The 22,500-nt window shown below is 43.8% G+C and overlaps 4 protein-coding genes and 1 long non-coding RNA gene across 8 annotated transcripts in view; 4 read left to right on the top strand and 1 right to left on the bottom strand.

The window, feature by feature from the left end:
* The window catches only part of LOC146317201 (protein disulfide-isomerase tmx3a-like), a 13,217-nt gene extending 11,885 nt beyond the window's left edge, over positions 1-1,332 (top strand). The window contains exons 12-14 of the mRNA XM_084731343.1: positions 394-523; positions 904-972; positions 1,056-1,332. Of these exons, the coding sequence (XP_084587469.1) occupies positions 394-523; positions 904-972; positions 1,056-1,247 (391 nt within the window). The 3' untranslated portion in view covers positions 1,248-1,332. The remainder of the gene's footprint in view (positions 1-393; positions 524-903; positions 973-1,055) is intronic.
* Positions 1,333-1,972: 640 nt separating this feature from the next.
* Positions 1,973-7,589, top strand: cdyl (chromodomain protein, Y-like). The gene is made up of 7 exons (XM_084731341.1): positions 1,973-2,203; positions 3,674-4,370; positions 5,845-6,098; positions 6,274-6,446; positions 6,549-6,759; positions 6,852-6,995; positions 7,131-7,589. Exons 1-7 carry the CDS (start codon positions 2,180-2,182, stop codon positions 7,287-7,289), a joined length of 1,662 nt encoding a protein of 553 aa, XP_084587467.1. The 5' UTR covers positions 1,973-2,179; the 3' UTR covers positions 7,290-7,589.
* A 133-nt stretch (positions 7,590-7,722) lies between these two features.
* LOC146317199 (uncharacterized) lies at positions 7,723-8,041 on the top strand. Its single transcript, XR_014771617.1, has 2 exons — positions 7,723-7,776; positions 7,824-8,041. It is a non-coding gene; the product is annotated as an uncharacterized LOC146317199 (long non-coding RNA).
* A 2,293-nt stretch (positions 8,042-10,334) lies between these two features.
* On the bottom strand, positions 10,335-15,858 carry rpp40 (ribonuclease P/MRP 40 subunit). The gene is made up of 8 exons (XM_084731568.1): positions 15,723-15,858; positions 14,594-14,738; positions 14,399-14,467; positions 12,873-12,968; positions 12,617-12,739; positions 11,079-11,244; positions 10,867-11,001; positions 10,335-10,653 (listed from the first exon to the last, which is right to left on the bottom strand). The coding sequence occupies exons 1-8, from the start codon at positions 15,837-15,839 to the stop codon at positions 10,455-10,457; spliced, it is 1,050 nt and encodes a 349-aa protein (XP_084587694.1). The 5' UTR covers positions 15,840-15,858; the 3' UTR covers positions 10,335-10,454.
* Positions 15,859-15,947: 89 nt separating this feature from the next.
* riok1 (RIO kinase 1 (yeast)) overlaps positions 15,948-22,500 on the top strand; it is a 14,724-nt gene continuing 8,171 nt past the window's right edge. For 2 of the 4 annotated variants that reach the window (XM_084731564.1, XM_084731567.1), the window contains exons 1-6: positions 15,948-16,314; positions 18,038-18,236; positions 20,713-20,800; positions 21,897-21,966; positions 22,055-22,097; positions 22,375-22,467. In XM_084731564.1, coding sequence (XP_084587690.1) covers positions 16,262-16,314; positions 18,038-18,236; positions 20,713-20,800; positions 21,897-21,966; positions 22,055-22,097; positions 22,375-22,467 — 546 coding nt within the window. In that variant the 5' untranslated portion in view covers positions 15,948-16,261. Of the gene's footprint in view, positions 16,315-18,037; positions 18,237-20,712; positions 20,801-21,896; positions 21,967-22,054; positions 22,098-22,374; positions 22,468-22,500 lie in introns of those variants that run through there. The other 2 variants (XM_084731565.1, XM_084731566.1) reach the window with 2 other exon arrangements.

Raw genomic sequence — 22,500 nt, 5'->3', positions numbered from 1 at the left:
GACATAAGAAGACAAAAAAAGTACTTAAAAATCATAACAAGACAAAAAAGCAATAAGATAAAAATAAAAAAGATTTAACAGAAACAACACACTTTTACTGCAATAAACAAGTTGAATCAGTACTTCTACTTTTACTCGAGTATCTGTACTTCTACTGCAGTAAAGACTAAGAGGACGTTTGTCTCCTCTGTTATGACTAGAGACATAGTAACTAGGGACACTAATGACAAGAGACATTTATGACCAGACATGTTAAACACTAGATATGTTACTGACTAAAGACTTGATGACTACAGACATTAATGACTAGAAACATGAAAGTGAGTCGACTTTGATGCAAACAGACGATGTGTTGATTAAATGCAATGTTTCTGATTGGTTCGCTGTTGTCAGTGAGGTCACCGTGCCCTCCTTCATTGTGGTTAATCTGTCCAATGATGGCTACTTCCTGCCCCTGGGTGTCGTGGAGACGGAGCGCCACCTCCTGGACTTCCTGGACGGGGTTCAGGATGGCAGTATCGAGGTGAGCCATGATGTCAGATTGGCCTGGAGGATGATGGAGGCCTTTATTTGAAGCAGGCCTTTATTAGAGGCACGTCTTTATTTATAAATCAGAGTATAAGTTTAAGTATATTTGTCATTGAAGCCATGTTTTGATCTGCTCCCTTTTGACCTGTTAAACTTACTGCAGTGCACTGCTAATATAAACTCAACACTTCCTGTATCTGTTTCAAATTAAAAGTTCCCAGTGTTTCAGTGGACGTCAATCCTTCACTTCTGGAAAAGCCTTTTATTGTGAAACGTGCAAGAAGGTTTTTCTTCCGGCCATTATTTGAGACCAGCTTTTATTTGAGGAAATTCGGTATCTGAAACTTTAATCCGTGTCTTTGTTCACTCTCTCAGTGTCAGGGAGGAAACGGTATCGCTCAGCGTGCCAGGCGCTTCGTATATGACATCAGAATCACCCTGATGGTGAGTCCTGCCGTCATCAGCTCTGTTTCCTGTTCCCTGTCTCAGTGACCTCTGACCTTTCCGTGCTCTGTCTGTCTGTCCAGCCGGTGTTCCACAATGCACCGCTGCTGGGCTTCTTCCTGATCAGCTTCCCATTCGCCATCGCCACCGTCTTCTGCTACCAGTGCTGTAAGGCCCGATCCTCCGTGAGCAGCGACGATGACGACGATGGTGAAGAGCTGTTAGCTCCATCACCGAAGCACCGCAAAAAACGGTCTGATAAAAAGGACAAGTGATGAAGAGGATCAGGAGGAAGAGCTTCAGCTACAGCTGATCCAGAAAACTTTACTGTCATAACATGACATCATCTGTCTGTAAAGTGTCTGTAACGTGTCTGTGAAATAAAATAAAAACAGTTCACACACTTTAACACTAAGAGCACAAATTCTGACTGAATTACCAGATTTGACATCATAGAAGAAGAGTGGACTATTGACCCTTTTAGTGTTGTCGTCATGGTTACGTCACAACATGAACTGGAGGTAAAACCCAGTCACATCAGAGTGGTCAACCACACAGTCGAGAGAAAATGTCGTCTTCCTGCGTTGCTGCTGTTAGAATCTAAGTATTAATGACTGAAAATGAAAGTTTTGTCTGCGACCAGCTGCTGCTGCGAGTCGACAAGATTGTGGCAGGATTCATTAATTGATTTTCATTATTTTGTGACATTTTATGGACCAAACATCTAATGGAGTAGTGGGAAAATTATAGCCAGAATGATCACTAGTTGAAAAATAGGTCCAAACACCTGTTTTCACGTTTGGACCTATTTCTCACAAACTGCTGACAGGATTATTTTTCACAATTTTCTGACATTTTATGGACCTCCTTAAAATAATTAAAATACTTTGAATATGGTTATTGATAAACTAACAGGTAAAAAAAAACCGTAGAGAACTCGGTTTCTTAAATAAAAGTCCGTCAGCGGCTGCTATGGGGCTTTTATTTTGAAGGGGACTCTCAGAGCGGATGTTAGTGTAGAGCTGGGTGCTAACAGCTAAGAGCTAACAGCAGTGAAGAGTGATAAACAGCTGTTCGGTGTGTTAGTAACCCGCCAGACAGCAGAACATACACTGTCTCCTCTTCATCAGCTTCATCTTCACCTTCTTCATGTTGCTGCTCGACTGAAGAAGCTTCTGGAAGCTGCTCGTGCACGCGCACAGTCTCCATGGCTACGGAAGAGTTCTACGAGGTGACGCGAGCTAATGCTAACGTGCTAACGGCGGCTAACGCCAGAGTTCAGAGTAACTTTATAAAAGTTTGTGCGCGGAGGAGAAAAAGTAGAACAGACGGTCAGTTAGCGGCGGACAGATTCTCCGTCTGTGAGCAGAGACACGGGACTGGATACACTGTTAGCTCTGTTAGTTAGCTCCGTGTTAGCTCTGTTAGTTAGCGCTCTGTTAGTTAGCTCACTGTTAGCTCAGTGCTAACTGATCAGAGTGATGATGATGATGATGATGATGTGTGTCAGGCTGTGAGGCTGCAGGTCATTAAACTGTTAAAACTTAAGTTTAAAACTTTGATCAAACTTTAAATTGATCAGAAAGTGATTAGGGTAATCAGCTGATCATTGATATTGTAACGTTAAATAAGATTAAATTAGATTTTGAAGGTGAGTAAAACTTGTTCTCAAACAATTTGTCAGTTAACTGATAGGTTGATCGATAAAAACTAGTTATCACTTTTGATGATTAATTCATCACTGAAGTTATTAAAGAGATTTTCAAAAAAATATGTTTGGAAAGAGATGATATATGTTTGTATATATTATACACAATCTAAAGGCAAATACATGTCCATGACAAGTTTATTTCAATGTTAAAAAAATAGAAAAAATAGAATTTTATGAATTATTAATCAGACGCATACGTGTCCATATCATTTAGTTTTCCTTTTAACTTAAAGTGCTTCTGTTTTCCTTCTTTAAAATAAGAAGCAGTTATGATCTAAACATGTCTTTGACAATGAATGTTTGAATTTTGTACAAATACAGAACAAAAGCAAAGCAGCAGTCCTTAACTCAAATAACATGAACCATGTAATATTAAAGAAGATATCAGCACATGGCTGCACAGTATTTGGGATATTGTTTAATTGCAATATTCGATGTACTACAGTTTTCAAATCACAAGAGATGCAATATTTGCTAAAATGATTGTGTTGCTGCAGAGACGTGCTGACCTACACAAAACACCTTTGTAGCACTGCAACTAATGATTATTGTTATTTATTCATTTTATGGTTAATTGATTAGTTGTCTGGTCCATAAAAGTGTCAGAAAATGTTTAAAAATTGATTGTGCACAATCTCAGGTTCAGTTCAGCTCAGTCTTCTCTCTCTGGGCTCCGTGTTGAAGCACATTGATGATTATTTAAGACTAAGGAGTTCGACTTGATAAAGAGTGAGTCATCAGGAAATGTTGTACCTTAAAACTAAAGAAAAAGGAGGGTTTATTATAATAATTATGAGTTTGTAGCTCGTTGCAGCTGATTTATTAAACGTATGACGGGTCATATAATCACACTGTGGCATGTTGGAATTTCTGAGCATAAATAAGCATTACTCTTAAATCTATTATATTTTTTAGCTTTATTGCTGAAGCGTGCAATAAAAATATCTCATCACTGTGATGTAAGCTAACCTTCAGCTAACCGTCCTGCAGGTGGAGCGGATTGTGGATAAGAGGAAGAATAAGAAGGGGAAGGTTGAGTACCTGGTCCGGTGGAGAGGTTACGGTTCAGAGGGGGACACCTGGGAGCCAGAGAGTCACCTGTCCACTTGTATGATCTACGTCCACGATTTCAACCGTCAGTATGCCGAGTGGCAGAGAGACAACACTTTACTGCGCTCCACCCGCAGCTCGCCCAGCCCCCACTGCAGCCCTGCCCACAGACCGCCCTGCAGGCCACCGCCCACCGACCTTGGTGCAGGTTTAACTGGAGACTGCAATCAGGTGAGACCTGCTTTGGGCCCGCATCACCTGCCCCGTCCGGCCCCCGTCAGCTCCCAGCAGCCCCCGTTGGCTGGCAGGTTCAGCAGCGGCCCCATATCGGCGTCTCCGGGTGGGTCTGCCCGCCGCAGCGTGGACCTGTCCAAAACCGGCATCAAGATCCTGGTCCCCAAGAGTCCGATGAACAGCCGCGTGGACTCAGAGGAGTCGCCCAGTGAGGGCGGAGCTCAGGAGGCTCACCTGGTCCCACCTGAGGTTGCCCTGCTGGAGAAACCAGCCGGAGTCCAGCTGGGGCCTGGAGAGGAGAGGGCCCGCATGGGGACAAGGCCCCGCCCCCAGAACCCACTGCCCCTACCTCCACCCAGAGTGCCCATCACACCTGCTGCCATGCGCTCTCTTAGTGGCTCAGGTGAGGTCAGAGGTCAAACACTGAGTCAGCCGTACAGTCGACTTGCACTGTGGCATCGCTGCCTTTTCATTGGCCAACATGCCACCTCGCCTGATGTCATACATCACAGAGAGGTGAAGTCCCACCCCCTCCTTCATTCACCATGAGACCAAACTTCAGAAACAATCTGAACGATAGTTAATGGAGTGACAAATTATTTATTGATCCTGTTTGAACTCACATGGCCGCCACCTGTAACGTTCTCTTATCCGCTTCTTTTATCAGAGACAGACCTGGTGGTCATGTGACTACATCCTGGTACCAAAACACACAGACATCATGGCTTCAGCGGCTAACGTTAGCTTCAGCAGCTAGCGTTAGCTTGGTGGAGAAAGTCATACGTGACTTCAGGGTCTTTCTGATGATGTCTCTTCACAGTCTGATTCTTAAAGTGATAGTTCACCCAAAAATGAAAGTTCCCTCAGTGTCTCCTCCTGTTCTGATGTGAGGATGATGAAGATCTCCAGTTCACAAAACACTCCTGAAGCTTCAGCAGAAAACTGAACTGCAGCGGAATCCAGTACAACTGTACAATTGTTGGGTGAACTGTGACTTTAAACAGTTTCATAGAATCTGAGAGGTTTTTAACTTATAAAATGATCTTTTAAACTTTAAACATCACCAGTGAGATTCATCACAGTTCAAACGGGATCCAAAAATAAAAATCTCACTGTTTACAAATGTTCGTATCGTTTGGTCCCATGGTCCACCTGAAGGGGCGGGACTTCACCTCTCAGCTGAGTCTGTTCAGCTTCCTGCTGGATCCAGTTTTATAAATTAACAGCTGACTGAAGAGAAAAGATCTTAACTGTTAACTTCATGTTCCTCTGAACACAACTCTGTCTGCTGTTTCACTGTTAGCTTTGTTGGTTCTGTTAGCTGTTAGCTCTGTTAGCTTTGTTAGCTTTGTTGGTTCTGTTAGCTCTGTTAGCTCTGTTAGCTTTGTTGGTTCTGTTAGCTGTTAGCTCTGTTAGCTCTGTTAGCTGTTAGCTTTGTTGGTTCTGTTAGCTGTTAGCTCTGTTAGCTCTGTTAGCTCTGTTAGCTCAGTGAACTCTTAGCTCTGTTAGCTTTGGTAGTTCCAGACAAACACACAGGAGGACTCTGCTGCCTGCTAACAGCTAACAGCTAACTCTGTCCTGTGGATTTCAGATCTGTTGCTCACAGTTAAGTGTTTTCAGAGAAAATGATTGATGTGAGTTTACTTTGTTCAAAGTTTAAGGGCTGAACCAAAACATGACAGACTCAACAGTTGTGTAGCTTTAGCTCACTCACACACTGACTGGGTAACACTTGGCTAAAGTTAGCTGGTAGCCATCAGATGACTGGACTGTTTGAAGTTCTGCTCTGTTGTTATCAGGGGGGAGTTAAAGATGTTCTACCAGCTCATTGGTTCTTTCCTCTGGAACAGTTTATATCAACGTTCTCACTCCTACAGGTAACTCATCGATGATGGAGGCTGTTGCTGCCAATGGGATGTCAGCTGTGCAGAGTGCTGTTGCTGGGGCAACGACTGCAACTGGGAAACGTCGTCTGGAGGAACGTTCCGCTTTTGACAAACGCCTGAGGTTCAGTGTTCGACAGACAGAGAGTGCGTACCGATATCGTGACATTGTGGTCAAGAAACAGGACGGCTTCACTCATATCTTGCTGTCGACCAAGAGCTCCGAGAATAACACGCTCAACCCTGAGGTGAGGCCACGCCCCCACATGCTAGACCACACCCCTCAAAATAAAAAACTGAATCCCGAGGTCAGACTATGCCCCCAAACACCTGAACAGGCTCATGTGATGTGGTGTGTCCCGGTGTCAGTGTCTGGACTGTTGTCATGGTTACTGTTGTCTATTGTCTCTTCCACCTCAATAGGTGATGAAGGAGATCCAGAGCGCCATGGCGACAGCAGCATCAGATGACAGTAAAATGGTGTTACTCAGTGCCGTTGGCAGCGTCTTCTGCTGTGGCCTCGACTTCCTGTATTTCATCAGACGCCTGACAGATGACAGGAAGAAGGAGAGCATCAAGATGGCTGAAACAATCAGGTAACGCCCACTGGGAAGGAAAGGTTGCTATAGAAACCCTGCCTGATGTCAACAGCATGTGCAGTCAGTGTTGACCTCTGACCTCTGTCTCATCTGCCTCAGGACCTTTGTCAACACGTTCATCCAGTTCAGGAAGCCGATTGTGGCGGCGGTGAATGGGCCGGCGCTCGGCCTCGGCGCGGCCATCCTGCCGCTCTGTGACGTGGTCTGGGCCAATGAGAAGGCCTGGTTCCAGACACCATACATGTCCTACGGCCAGACGCCCGACGCCTGCTCATCCTTCACCTTCCCTCGCATCATGGGTCTCGCCTCGGTCAGTCCACCTGTTGAAATGTTCTGTTCTAGGACAAGTTAGGATGTTCTGTTCTGTTCTAGGACACATTAAAACATTCTGTTCTGTTCCAGGCTAACGAGCTGCTGCTGAGTGGCAGGAAGTTGACGGCTCAGGAGGCATGTTCTAAAGGTCTGGTCTCTCAGGTTCTGTGGCCAGGAACCTTCACACAGGAAGTGATGCTGCGGATCAAAGAGCTGGTGACCGTCGACTCGCTGGTCAGTCACAGACACATATAGAGAACATACAGAACACACCAACATGCTGTGACCACTTTATATGTTCTAAAAGTCAGTTAGTTCTACCTTGTTTTTCTGTCTGTCCTGATGCTGGTTCCACGTCTTGCCCTGCAGGTTCTGCGGGAATCTAAAGCCCTGATGAGGAACACCAGCCGCGGTGCTTTGGAACAAGCCAACGAGCGCGAGTGTGAAGCCCTGAAGAGAGTCTGGGGCTCATCGCAGGGAACCGACGCGATCCTGCAGTACTTACAGAGGAGAACTGAACTCTGCTAGAACCTGGACGTGAACCCAGCAGTGACTCAACAGATCCTGAGATGGATGAGAAACACTGAATAATTCCTCCTTTTTGTTGGAACATTTAAGTTATAATTTCAGCAGAACTTTAATTTAAACACAGTCAGACCATTCTGTAAATCCTCTGGTTCTCGATCTCACTTGTGGGGTACCACAGGGTTCCACCCTTGGCCCTCTGGTGTTCAGCTTTGGGTGAGAACGTCAGGAAACATGGAACTGGTTATCAGAGATTTAAAAATGATATATGTTTATATTTTCATGACTGTTGTTCCTGTCAGACCAGACTGAGGGCGGGGGAACCTGGGATGGAGTGAAAAGAACCTGAACAGAAGTTCTCAGGGTTTAAAGAGATCATTAAATCAATCTGAAAGTTTCTATGGAAACCGCTCAGCGATGACTGCTTAAAGTGGCAGATTTCTAGTGGGAGTTTCCCCCTTCCTCCAGTCTTTGTGCTAAGCTAAGCTAAGCTAACAGTTTCTTCCTACTTCCATACTTTGTGTTGAGCTAGGCTAGCAGTTTCCCCCTGCTTCCAGTCTTTGTGCTAAGCTAGGCTAACAGTCCTGGACCTCAGTGTGTACCGGACACCGAGATGAAACTGATCTGTGACAGAGAACCAAAGGATTTGTAAAAGGTTGGATTGTTCCTTTAAATGGAGGCGACCTCTGACCTGCTCCCAGAATCCCTCTGATGAGTTTATACATGGAGGAATAAACAAACAGGATATGACCTCACGCTGACGTTCATGTCTCCTGCGGTGGACTTGGTTCATGTTGTTTTTTTTTGAGTCCTCTGTCTGTCCTGTAGCGCCGCCCTCTGGACAAACTGATAAATTACCAGGATGATGTGAAGGACTTTAATTAAATGCGTGTGATCATGCAGCAGTTTGACAGCGATGAATTATGGGTACATTTTGGCACCACAGAGGTGCTGCAGTGTGTGGGCGTGGCCTGTCAGTCACATGACGGTGTGAACCAGATCTGAGCAGGTTCAGGTCTGCAGACATGTAAAATTAAACACAGACTCGTTTCAGTAAACCACCTTCTGTTTGTTTGTTTCATATAAAACTCAACAACTGAAGATCAATGTCCTGTTTTTTGTCTCCTGAGATCAATAAATCAAATCAACATGTCACTGTTCCTGTCAAAACAAAAAGGAGAAACTTTGATTTTATATTTTCTCTTTCATGATGGCGTCCACAGATTTGCAGTAATTTGATGATGTGAGGTCATGTGTGTAGATGGAGATCTTATTTTGAGACGGCCAATCAGATGTTAGGGCGGCACCGCCGCCTCACAGCAAGAAGGTCCTGAGTTTGAATCCCCCGGGGCGGGGCCTTTCTGTACAGTTTGCATGTTCTCCCCATGTCTGCGTGGGTTCTCTCCGGGTTCTCCGGCTTCCTTGGATTGGTGACTAAATTGTCCGTAGGTGTGAGTGGTTCTGTCTCTGTGTGTCAGTCCTGCGATGAACTGGCGACTTGTCCAGGGTGAACCCGCCTCTCGCCCAGTGTCAGCTGACTCCAGCCTTCCAGAATAACAAGATGAATGAATCAGATGTTACATAAAGCAGTGACATCAGTGTCGCATCATCGGACAGTCAGTCAGTTTCAGGCTAAAGTCTCCTTCTTATCTAATGTAAACATCAACACGTCTTGAACGAGTCTCCAGACCAAGACTCGCCGAGGACATGTGGACCGCTAACGTCACACTCCAGCACATTGAAACACCAGGGAAACGTTCCTGCTGATGTCACTGTGGTCCAGTTAGAAGGTTCTGTGGTTCTCATGACCGAACACCACTGACAGCACGCTGTCCATGACAGGTAGACTGCAGGTCAAGTTTGTTTACTTATAGTTCCCTTTAGTGTAACAGTTCAGCACGTGGATGTGACAGACGGACTGACGGACTGACGGACAGATGGACTGACGGACAGATGGACAGACGGACTGACGGACAGACGGACTGACGGACAGACGGACTGATGGACAGACGGACTGACGGACAGATGGACTGATGGACAGACGGACTGACGGACAGACGGACAGACGGACTGATGGACAGACGGACTGACGGACAGACGGACAGACGGACTGATGGACAGACGGACTGACGGACAGACGGACTGATGGACAGACGGACTGATGGACAGACGGACTGACGGACAGATGGACAGACGGACTGACGGACAGACGGACAGACGGACTGATGGACAGACGGACTGACGGACAGACGGACAGATGGACAGACGGACTGACGGACAGACGGACTGACGGACAGACGGACAGATGGACAGACGGACTGATGGACAGACGGACTGACGGACAGACGGACAGACGGACTGACGGACAGACGGACAGACGGACAGATGGACAGACGGACTGACGGACAGACGGACAGACGGACAGATGGACAGACGGACTGACAGCAGGACAGTGTGAACAGCTGAATGTCTGTGAGAAACAAACATCAACAGTCTGAATTCTGAAACGCAGTGGAAATATTTTTAAAACTTTTTTTCTGTCCAACAACCAGACAGTAAGCTTGTCCTCTGAAACAGTCTCAACATCAGACAGTAAATATGTCTTCGTGTTTTTCTGCTGAATCATAAACTGGAAACTTTTTATCTTTAATCGTCTTTGAATGTTTTCTCTGTAATTATTCAAGAAAATGAGTTGCAAGAAACTGAATGTTAATATTTTCATGTTTCAACAAATATTTACACGTTTTCATTTTTTGAACTAAAAATCCAACAACAAAATGTTTCTTCATAATTATGAAAAAATAATAAAATAATAATAAAAACTATTAGAAAATGATTCTTCTGTTTGTAAATGAAATAAAAACAGCAACAACAAAAACAACAGAAGACTTTTTTCTTTCAGCTGGTGAAAGTTTTATATTAACAAACAAAACCATCAGTTTTTACATCAGAAATGAAAAATAATAATAAAAAAAAAGATCATGTGACACAAACTTCCTGTTTGGAGCGACCTGCAGGCAGCAGCTCTCACATCAAAACGATTCAACATATTCTGTAACTCAAACTCAACTTTTCTTCTTCTTTGGATCCAAACGGACCTGAAACGGGTTTCTATAACGAAACCCAAGCAGATTCACATAAAACTGATGACGTCATGTGATGACATCATCAGGGTGGACAGGTGTCATGTGCTCCTGTGGCCTGGTGCAGGTGGTAGGTGTGGTCGTGGAACATGAGCAAACTGTAGAAGTTCTCTCCTCCCCTGAGGACGCCGTGTTCGTGGCCGCCCCACGACACCGGACTGTCGACGAAACCGTGAACAGTCAGCGACACCCACGACTCCAACTGAGGCTGCTCCAGGTAACACCTGAGGACAGGTGACAACGCAATCTTGTCAATCAATAAAGACAAACAATTGTTACAGGAAAGACACGGAGGACGTCCATGTGCTCCACGTTTGGACCTATTTTCTCTTTCCTGTAATGATCAGTGTTCATTAGTGATCAATCTGTCAATCATTTCTCCATTGATTGATCAGTTGTTTGGTCCATAAAGTGTCAGGCGATAATAAAGTGTTGACCTGATCTGCTGGATGAGGCGGTGGACATCTTGAGGCAGCAGCAGGCCGCAGACGGAGACGCTCAGGGCTTGACTCAGTGTTGTCTTCGGTTCAGGACAGACCAGAGAGGACAGGAAGCTGCTGGATGAGTTCTCACTGAAACCACAGAAGAAGAGTGAGCGGAAGACACATGGCGGAGGTCACATGATCATGGCGGCTGTCTGTCCTCTCACCAGCTGATGTGGGCATCCACGGCTCCCATCCATTCCAGGAAGCTGTGAGGGTCACATGACTGAGGGGTGGGGCTGGACAGGTCTGTCAGGGTGTGACTGCTGACCTCAGGTCTGTGCTCCGACCAATCGTAACGAGACAGTAGGGCCTGCAGAGAGGCTGCACCCCCTACAGGACACACACACACACAGTGGACAGGGATTGTGGGTAATGACGTACAGCGTGTAACGGTTGTCTAGAGGAGAGTCCCGCCCCTTTTCATTCTGCGCTCCAATGGCAGTTGAGCTAGCTTGGAACCTTGGTGAACTCTGTCCGCTCCTGTTTCCTGTACTTAGATCTGCTCTGTGCTCGACACATCTGAGTAGAAAAGAAGTCCCAAAACACAAAGGTGGCTAGCTAATGATCGATGCAGATTAGCTAGCTAGCGAGTTAGCATTTAGCTAACATGAGCTGACTTATGACTTAATTGTGTCGATTTGTCGAATGTTGAAAAGAAACCCCCAAAATGCTAGCTATATAGCTAATGACTCATGTAGATTAGCTAGCTAGTGAGTTAGCATTTTGCTAACATTAACTGACTGAAGATGTGATAATGTTGACTTGTCTATGTTGAAGCGATGGTTCAAAGATGTGGCTGGAGGACCTGTAAAAGACAAACTGTATTTTATATACAGTCATGTCTTGAGTGAGCTAATGTTAGCTAAATGATAAATAGCTAGCTAGCTAATCAGCATCAATCGTTAGTGAGTTAGCTAGTGTTTTGGATTTTTTGAGAGTGCAAAGCAGATCTGAGAACACTTAACAGGAAAACAGGAAGTTGACTGAGGCTCCAAGTTTGCTTAACCATTATTGGAGCACAGAGCAAAAAGGGGCGGGACGGGTCAGTTACACATCAGATTGATTGAATGTGTGTTTGATTACACTGATCGACAGTCGTCAAGTGACCCGATGCTTCACATGCGGCTGTGTTTACGTCTTAGGTTAATGCTTGTTAGGGAATTTTCCAATCTTTAGACATTATGTTGAGGCCTTGGAGACATTTAGAGACCTACACTAACTTTGACGGATAACTGTCTCTCCTCCAGACAGTAGATGCAGCCGTCTTCTCCTTTCAGATAAACAAAGGAACAACCTGATAGTGTTAAAATAGCAGCTGAGGACAGAGACGTGTTGTCTTGTCTCTGAACAGAGAAGACGTAAGTGTAATCTGGTTTGGAGAACTCGGAGCTGTGGATTCAGGGATGTTGAACTTTGGTCTCAGATCTCGTCTATTCATAATTCCTGTGTTTGGATTTACAGAACAGAGGCTCTGACCTTATTTGGACACAGGTTCATCACATCAGGAGACATCAGGACAGAACATGTACTGATTATCTCTTCATTCTCACTGGCCAAATGTTATTAAACCAGTTTCAGCGTCAGACATGTTGGACTCCTTCTTATGTATATAAGGATAAAATCCCCAACAATGCTAATGATGTAGCATTAGCTTACATTAGCTAACAGGGACCTCTGACCTGTTGATGAAGTAACATCTCACCTGGATGATGTGACAGCAGGAAGTCGGTCTTCAATTGGAGTCGTGACCTCAGACCTGTGAGAAGTCTCTGGTAGCCCCGCCCATCAGGCGCCATGTGGCTCTCGGTCAGGTCCACAGATACAACTGGAGTACACACAGTACACACACAGTACACATAGTACACACATTACACAGTCAAGAGTACTGCAGCGTGTTTAATGACATCCGCTGTCACATGACAGGCATGATGATGTCATTATGATGTCACTGCTCATACCATATCTACTCTTCATTCTGTGGTTGAATCTGGACGGTTTCCCTTCAACTCCCAACAACTCAAAGGAGTCTTTGTCCAGAGAGAGAGACAGGCGGCCTGCATACAGACAGACGAACAGACAGAGAGACAGGTGTTCAGACGACCAATAGAAACTAAGCTGCTCATCGTCAATACAAACTGTTGCTTCACTGTGACATCACACCTGAGGAGTGAAACTACGAAGACAGATTAATGTGTTAGCGAGACATGTTGAGTCTAATCCAGGATGTTCAGAGTCATGATCACCATGGTAACTGATGCTAAACTCATCACCTGGTCAGCAGCAGGTTATGTTCAGAGTTTCAGATTTAATCGTCTGTAAAAATCACCGTTCTTTAACTAATTATTGTTCTAACAAGGTTGTTTATGAGCGATATAACTTTTAAACTGAGGGAGGAAGTTAACAATGAAGAGTTGTTGAGCTGAATGTTCATAATATCACCGAACGAATCCATATAATGTAAAAATGAAACATAATGAAACAGCAGCATCACGTTGTCATGGTAACCTCTGTTTGGTGATGCAGAGTCATTTTCCCCGTTTGCTCCAGATCATATTAACTCTTTAAATTGACATGGTTTATAATCCACACAGTAAAATAATGATGAAGCAACTACAGACACTTTGAAGACTTTTTACTGTTTTCTGTTTTGTCTGTGATTTTGCAGCTCAGATCACTGATTAGAAAATTGATCATCATTGATCACAGACAATCTTAAATCAGTTCCACTCATTTTACGTTGGTTTGGTGAAAAACTTCAGTGACGTCCTCGTCTCTGTCATCATAGGACAGAGTCAGACAGACTTCATCATGTTTAAATCTGCTGGATGGACTTTTATTGTTTAATGTTTTCATGTTAGAATAAACGGCAGCATTAAGACCACATTTAGTCCATCAGTCATTTTCTCACATCATTCTTCTTCTCCTGCTTTATTTGTCATGTTTTTTTTTCCACAGCTCATAATTATAACAACTTGATGGTTTTGACTTCAGTAAGACGCTCGATCGCTTCATTTCATGAGGAAGAAGAGTCAAATGAAACAAACGTCCCTTTTATGTGAAACGAAAGTCTGGATTAACAAAGAGAGCTGATAACCACCATCGTGATCCCCGTTATCTCTGATCCAGGTTTTAGGATTTGTTGATCCAGATCATACAGAGAAAGTCTGACTGTGTTGAGCTTCCTGTAGTTCAACCCTCTGGATGAGTCATCTGTAGTTTGTGTTTTTATTTGATCTCATGCAGGTGTGTCTCCAGATGCTTCATCACATGACCTCATTAACATGATGAGTTCACTATCAGAGTTTAAATCTGAAATCTGGATACTGAGAAAACCTGCGGCTCCACTGTGAACACGGATCTCTTTTCAGGTCGGCGTCACCTGTCCAACAGGGCGGTGACACTGACAACTCAAACAAAACGAAACACCTGCCTGATCGCTGTTTAACCACCGTGACTCTACTGATGACACCATCAGAGTTTTTACCGTTTGGCATCAGAGCGACACAGTTCTCTTCATCAATCCTCGTCCTGTATGACAGACCGTACACACTACCTGAGAGACAGACAGGTGACAGAGAGACAGACGTGAGACAGAGGCAAGGCTTGATATTCACATAAACATTCATATAGAAATGTCCTCAATAACTGTAAACTGTGTCCAGGTGTGTTCAGGTGTTACCTTGGTACACGGCGGTCTCCAGAAAGTCTCCGTCCAGCAGTTCATGTATGGGCAGCTGTCTGATCAGGTAGAAACTGTTAAAACTGTTCAACACACCATCCAGGTGAGAGGGGGCGGAGCTACACTCAGGCAGCAGCACAGACACCTGCACAGGTAAAACAGCTCAGCTCATCACTGCACCAGCACACATTCCTCAGGTGTTTTTATTCATTTATACATTTTCTGACGTTAAACAAATGTGCTGTTGTTGTTAGTTATAAATATATTTATTTTAACACGTGTTGATGTCTGATAAACTTTATATCGTATTTAACCTGTTCTTACTGCAGTGATTTCTTCATGAATACTAATAATACGATACGATACGATACGATACGATACACGTTATTGTCCCCACAGGGAAACTTGTTTTGGACTCGAACACAACACGCCTCCACAGTGTGACAAAACAAACCACATAAATAAATGGCACATTACAGATGTTGTAGTAAAAAACACCATGAAACTTCTGCAGCCTCAAACATCATTATTCAAAAGTTTAATGGAGGCAGAAACAAATGAATATTTAAATCGGTTTACAGCCTGAATCGTCTGCCAGAGAACTCATGTTCTACATGCAGGACACGTGATGGAACAGTCAGTATCCTGGGAACCTGCTGAAGAACAGACTGGAGGAGCTCTGTGCATCAGACGGGCCAGTTTAGATTTCAGGTGTACAGTGAGGTTTCCAAACGATGCTGACATGATCTGACCACACTTTCCAGTACAGCCTGACAGAATAAAAGCATAACCGTCTGGTCCACCGTACGCTCTACGTAAAAAGTCTCTGCTGTAGACGACAACACACATTTTCCACATGAGCTTTAAAACTAAATGATGATAGTGATCATATCAGTCATGTTATTATTATGAATGATTACAAATTATTTCAATAACAATTTTTCTCTGTTGTTATTTTAAACTCTGAATCCAGGCTTTTATTTTGAAGCTTCGTGCCTGCTGCTCTGTTCGCATGTTAGCTGCTAGCTCATCACATGCTCCTGTCACCCATGCTAACAGGGCTACAGCTAACATGCTAACAGCGTTGTACTGCAGAGCCGAAGCTAACGTGCTAACCCGCTAACGGTACCTTGTAGTTGAAGTGGAACTGTTCCACCTGGGAACTAATCCGGTTCTTTTGGTTCAGAAAACTGGACTTCTCCCAGACCAGTACGGACCGCGGAGTCTGATCCAGATCGACAGACATCTTCAATAAAACTTCAGTTAAATTTACAGAGTTCTCAGAGCAGGAAGCTAGCCTGAAGCTAACCGCTACAACACGCTTCCTCTGAGGGATTTTCAACGTAAAAGCTCAAATAAAAACATTGAAGAAGAAGACTGGATTACAAGCTGGACTCTTCTTTTGAAATGTTTAAGTTGAAACTAATATTTCCTGTTGTTTAGTCTATTTAAATCGTTAAAACCACAGAAGAAGAGTATTCTCTTCACCATGATAACACAGGGGGCAACATTTCGCTAAAACGCCCCTGTCCTCTCGCCGTAGTCACGTGTTCAGAGCCGGAAGTGGAGAAAGCACGCTGCTGTGAGCTGCTGAGGATTTTGGACGGTCTGGTTTGGTTCTGGTTCGGTTCTGGTTGTAGCTGTGGTTCAGTGTTGGGCTGTGACGTCATGTCGGTGGTCGGTTCCGTACCTGGACAGTTTGATGACGCAGAGGAGGACAGGTAAATATTCCGGAGTACTCACGCACACTTAAGTTACTTCAAATATTCCATAGTAAAAGTACTCAGAGTAGAGCCTGTCGGTGATTATTGATTACGGTTATTGATTTATTGGTTCTGTGGTTTTTATTCGAACATGTTTCATTATTTAGAAGTTTCTTGTTTCCATGGAGGTGATCAGATGATAATCAGTTATTGATCACTTATTGATCAGCTGGTCCACCACAGACTCACTGTCAGAGAGGAGAAAAGAAACCAGAAAATATTCACATTTAATAGGCTGAAGGCAGAGAATCGTTCAAATCATTAATTAATTAATTGATCCCATTAAAGTTTTGTCAGTTGCAATTTTAATTTCAAATCTTTCCTGTAACAGTTATTTTCTTTATCGATTAATGACCTTTGTTAACAGAAAACTGCCTCAAAACGATAAATCGGTTATCAGCGATCAATTTTATAATCAATTCATAATCAATCAATTATTGGAACTTTACATGAGTGTTGTCTTTTCCTTGTTTTAAAGGCTGCATTACAGTAAAGTGATGCCATTATATCTACAGTATTGATGATTATTGATCAGTAATCTGATTATTTTCGTGTTTTCAAAGCACCAGTAGTCATCTATACAATAGATCCTTTTCATATTGATAAGAGACAGTAAACAGAGAGGTGTTACCGATGACTCCCATTAAGGTCCTGTTCCATTTAGTGTAGCAGAGCCCTCTGCTCTGACTGTGTTTGACCTGAATGGAATGCGGCCTTGTTAAGTGTGATTGCTGTGAAACATGGGTATATCGATAACGAGGTATTTAAAAATGTTGTGATTATAGTGATCAATAAGTTTGGAACAGAATCTTTCCTATAAATGTTGTTTGAATAATTAATTTTTAGTCATCAAGTTTTCCATTTATTCTCTTTATTTAGCTCATTTTCATTCACAGCAACATGCGGAGAACAATTTAAAACTACAGCTGCAGAAATTAATCCATTATGAAATTAACTGTCAAATGTTTTCATAACTGATTAATCACCATTTTTTAAGAAAAAAAGTTGTAATTCTCTTTTCGGGTTTCTGAGGACGACGTCTTGGACTTTGACACTGATCAAGTTTTATGAGCAGATGAAGAAAAGTTCAAACATGATGTTGTTTGCTAGCTAGTGTTAGCCAAGAAGCTAACCAAAACGTTATATTTGAGAAGCTAACAGTTAGTTAGCTGACTGATGATGACTCAGCAGAGAAACACTCATTTTTTCTCCAGTTCTCCGCATTTTTTTTATTTTGGTCAAATTATTGGAGGGACGTGATCATTTTGAATAAAAGCAGCCATTTTCAAAACAAATTAAAACTAAAATTATGTTCAATAAAAACAGGAAAGGAAAAAATAAATGTGTGCGTATGTTCGAGTGCTTGACATGTTTGGACCCATTTTTCAAGTGACAGCTGAGTAATAAAAATGATGTAATAATTGATCAAATCATCAGCAGATTAATCGTCAGTGAAAATAATGGTATATGATGATGAACCGTACGGAAGCGCAGAATAAAAGTGTTGATGAATCACAAACAAACGTTCATGTTGTTGATTCATATAAAGTTTTTTATTAATTATTGTTCTGCTCATCAAACTGAAGACAAACATCAAAAGAAACAAAACAGTTTTAATGAAAATCTACCAGCTGTTGGCGGCCATGTTGGATGTTTCTAACTGTTTCTGTCTTGTTTGCAGCAGCCAATCAGAACTGTTGTCTGTGCAGAGTCAGCTGAGTGATGTCACAATGCAGCCTTCATCAGAGCAGCAGGAGGAGGAGGATGAGGATGAAGAGGATGAGGAGGATGAGGATGAAGAGGAGGATGAAGAGTGGGCGTGGCGTTCACCAGGTGGCGACCTGACGAAAAGATACAATAGGACGAGTCTCAACAGTCAGGTGAGACACACTCCGATCAATCTAAGTGATTATCAGGGATGTAACGATGCATCGTGTGATGACGGAAATCGGTTGAGATGAAAAATGAAACGCGATGCCAGTTTTAAAGAGCAGAGCGCCGACGACTCTGCGAGACCGACTGTGTGTCTCTGACAGAGCTGGAGGAGTGAGATGGAGGAGTGAGGATGGAGGAGTGAGGAGTGAGGATGGAGGAGTGAGGATGGAGGAGTGAGGAGTGAGGATGGAGGAGTGAGGATGGAGGAGTGAGGAGTGAGGAGTGAGGATGGAGGAGTGAGGATGGAGGAGTGAGGATGGAGGAGTGAGGATGGAGGAGTGAGGAGTGAGGATGGAGGAGTGAGGATGGAGGAGTGAGGATGGAGGAGTGAGGATGGAGGAGTGAGGATGGAGGATGGAGGAGTGAGGATGGAGGAGTCAGGATGGAGGAGTGAGGAGTGAGGATGGAGGATGGAGGAGTGAGGAGTCAGGATGGAGGAGTGAGGATGGAGGAGTGAGGATGGAGGAGTGAGGATGGAGGAGTGAGGAGTGAGGATGGAGGAGTGAGGAGTGAGGATGGAGGAGTGAGGAGTGAGGATGGAGGAGTGAGGATGGAGGAGTGAGGAGTCAGGATGGAGGAGTGAGGATGGAGGAGTGAGGAGTGAGGATGGAGGAGTGAGGATGGAGGAGTGAGGATGGAGGAGTGAGGAGTGAGGAGTCAGGATGGAGGAGTCAGGATGGAGGAGTGAGGAGTGAGGAGTCAGGATGGAGGAGTGAGGATGGAGGAGTGAGGAGTGAGGATGGAGGAGTGAGGATGGAGGAGTGAGGAGTGAGGAGTCAGGATGGAGGAGTCAGGATGGAGGAGTGAGGAGTGAGGAGTCAGGATGGAGGAGTGAGGATGGAGGAGTGAGGATGGAGGAGTGAGGAGTGAGGATGGAGGAGTGAGGATGGAGGAGTGAGGAGTCAGGATGGAGGAGTCAGGATGGAGGAGTGAGGAGTGAGGAGTGAGGATGGAGGAGTGAGGATGGAGGAGTGAGGATGGAGGAGTCAGGATGGAGGAGTGAGGAGTCAGGATGGAGGAGTGAGGATGGAGGAGTGAGGATGGAGGAGTGAGGAGTGAGGATGGAGGAGTGAGGAGTGAGGATGGAGGAGTGAGGATGGAGGAGTCAGGATGGAGGAGTCAGGATGGAGGAGTGAGGAGTCAGGATGGAGGAGTGAGGATGGAGGAGTGAGGATGGAGGAGTGAGGAGTGAGGAGTGAGGATGGAGGAGTGAGGATGGAGGAGTGAGGATGGAGGAGTGAGGAGTGAGGAGTCAGGATGGAGGAGTCAGGATGGAGGAGTGAGGATGGAGGAGTCAGGATGGAGGAGTCAGGATGGAGGAGTGAGGAGTCAGGATGGAGGAGTGAGGAGTGAGGATGGAGGAGTGAGGATGGAGGAGTGAGGAGTGAGGATGGAGGAGTGAGGAGTGAGGATGGAGGAGTGAGGATGGAGGAGTCAGGATGGAGGAGTGAGGATGGAGGAGTGAGGAGTGAGGAGTGAGGATGGAGGAGTGAGGATGGAGGAGTGAGGATGGAGGAGTGAGGAGTGAGGATGGAGGAGTGAGGATGGAGGAGTGAGGATGGAGGAGTCAGGATGGAGGAGTGAGGATGGAGGAGTGAGGAGTGAGGAGTCAGGATGGAGGAGTGAGGATGGAGGAGTGAGGAGTGAGGATGGAGGAGTGAGGCTTATTGCATGTTTGACCTAAACTCACCAGTAAATTAATGAGGACACTCTCATCTGATTGGTGCCCTTCAGATCAGTTTAAGATAGAAACTCCTGTGTTTAAAAATGAAGAGAGCGAGAAGATCGCAGGTAACACAACCAACATGATGCATCATGTCACCTGGAAACAGTGAGAAGTTCAAGTCAACAAGCAAAGAAACTGTTAAAGGGACAGAAGATTTACAAACTAGGAAAACATGCAAGCCTTAGTTTGTTTATTTGAAGAGATTTCATTTATTTGTATCATTCATGTATTATATTGATGTGGAATTTGTGTTAAAAATCCAATTTTTATTTATTTTTTGTTGTGTAAAATAAAATACAATTTCAGTTGCACTTTTAAGAAGAGGACATCTGGGTTGTTTCGCACAGTTTACTCTACCTTAGAGACTAAAATATAAATTAAAAGGGATTCTCTTTAATTTGTTAAAGATAAGCAAAAATATGTTGTAGTTTTTTATATATTTAAATATATATATATTAAAATACACATTCATTGCATTACATGTTGTGTTTTTTGTCTGAGAAATAATTCCAGGAATATTTTTCAGTCATAATTTGTCTGCAAGCTCATTCTGTTCAAAAAAAAAAAAAGTGAAAAAATTGTTTCATGAGTATCGGAAATCTTATTGAATTGTGAATTGAATGTATCATTACATCCCTACTGATTATTAATAAGTGTGTCACATGACTGTTGATCTGTGTGTTTTCACTGGTCAGTCCAACAGACAGAATCCGTCCAATAAGAATCTGCCGTCGACTCCATCTGACAAAGCTCTGAGGAAATATGAACACAAGATCAACCTGGGTAACACACACACTGTAGCACACACCGTAACACACACTGTAACACACACACTGTAACATACACTAACACTCATACTGTAACACACACCGTAACACACACTGTAACACACACTGTAACACACACTGTAACACAGACACTGTAACACACACTGTAACACACACTGTAACACACACTGTAACACACACTGTAACATACACTGTAACACACACACTGTAACACACACTGTAACATACACTGTAACACACACCGTAACACACACTGTAACACAGACACTGTAACACACACTGTAACATACACTGTAACACACACTGTAACACACACTGTAACACAGACACTGTAACATACACTGTAACACACACTGTAACACACACACACACACACACTGTAACATAATGTAGCACACACACACACTAACACACACACTGTAACACACACTGTAACACACACACACACACTGTAACACACACTGTAACACACACTGTAACACACACTGTAACACACACCGTAACACACACTGTAACACACACTGTAACACACACTGTAACACAGACACTGTAACACACACTGTAACACACACTGTAACACACACTGTAACACACACTGTAACATACACTGTAACACAGACACTGTAACACACACTGTAACATACACTGTAACACACACCGTAACACACACTGTAACACAGACACTGTAACACACACTGTAACATACACTGTAACACACACTGTAACACACACTGTAACACAGACACTGTAACATACACTGTAACACACACTGTAACACACACACACACACACACTGTAACATAATGTAGCACACACACACACTAACACACACACTGTAACACACACTGTAACACACACACACACACTGTAACACACACTGTAACACACACTGTAACACACACACACACACACACTGTAACACACACTGTAACACACACACACACACACACACACACACACACACACACACAGTAACACACACACACATACACACACACACACACACACAGTAACACACACACACAGTAACACAGAATGAGCTCATAATGTAGAAAATCAATAGTTGATGTTATTGATTGTTTTGATTTCAGATAAACTGAATTACGCCGACTCAGTGATCAATAAAGTGACGACGATGCAGAAACTGAAAGACGCCGACACGTACGTCTGAACTGACCTCAGCACTGCTTATATTACAAGTCATGTGACTGACGATGAAACTAACGTTGTGATTGGCTGCTCTCTGCAGGTACAGAGTGAAGGACAAATCAGATCGAGCCACAGTCGAACAGGTGAACACACAGAGGCTTTTATTTAGAAAAGGTCTGAGTAAATGCTACGTTTATCATATTTTCACCACCTCACCTTTTCTAACAGGAAGTCATTGTTACATAACACAAATGTCACAAACCAACCAAACTCCATTCAACAAATCAGTGATTTTATGTCGGTCAGTGAGTTGTTGGTTTGCCTCCATCGGTTAGTGTGTTTGTTCTTGTGTGACTTCAGTGAATCTGAATTAAATCTTTAAAACACTGAAGACTCACAATATTTCTTCTTCCTCTGCAGGTTTTGGATCCTCGAACTCGAATGATTCTGTTCAAGATGTTGAGTCGAGGAATCATCAGTGAGATCAACGGCTGCATCAGTACAGGGAAGGAGGTCAGTCACTCATCAATACACTGATCAGTACAC

This window comes from Lutjanus erythropterus, chromosome 12, assembly GCF_056507025.1.
Source record: "Lutjanus erythropterus isolate fLutEry1 chromosome 12, fLutEry1.hap2, whole genome shotgun sequence".
Taxonomy (NCBI): Eukaryota; Metazoa; Chordata; class Actinopteri; order Lutjaniformes; family Lutjanidae; genus Lutjanus; species Lutjanus erythropterus.
The sequence above is the reverse complement of the archived record's forward strand: the minus strand, read 5'-3'. Positions and strand labels throughout refer to the sequence as shown.

What these genes read in the sequence shown, in the direction of transcription:
- cdyl (XM_084731341.1), top strand. Translation starts at nt 2,180, where the DNA reads ATGGCTACGGAAGAGTTCTACGAG. An exon ending in GCATCATGGGTCTCGCCTCG is followed by an intron (nt 6,760 to 6,851) that starts GTCAGTCCACCT and finishes GTTCTGTTCCAG; the next exon opens with GCTAACGAGCTGCTGCTGAG. An exon ending in TGGTGACCGTCGACTCGCTG is followed by an intron (nt 6,996 to 7,130) that starts GTCAGTCACAGA and finishes CTTGCCCTGCAG; the next exon opens with GTTCTGCGGGAATCTAAAGC.
- rpp40 (XM_084731568.1), bottom strand. Translation starts at nt 15,839, where the DNA reads ATGTCTGTCGATCTGGATCAGACTCCGCGGTCCGTACTGGTCTGGGAG. An exon ending in GTGGATGCCCACATCAGCTG is followed by an intron (nt 11,002 to 11,078) that starts GTGAGAGGACAG and finishes CTGTGGTTTCAG; the next exon opens with TGAGAACTCATCCAGCAGCT. An exon ending in CGCCTCATCCAGCAGATCAG is followed by an intron (nt 10,654 to 10,866) that starts GTCAACACTTTA and finishes ACCTGTCCTCAG; the next exon opens with GTGTTACCTGGAGCAGCCTC.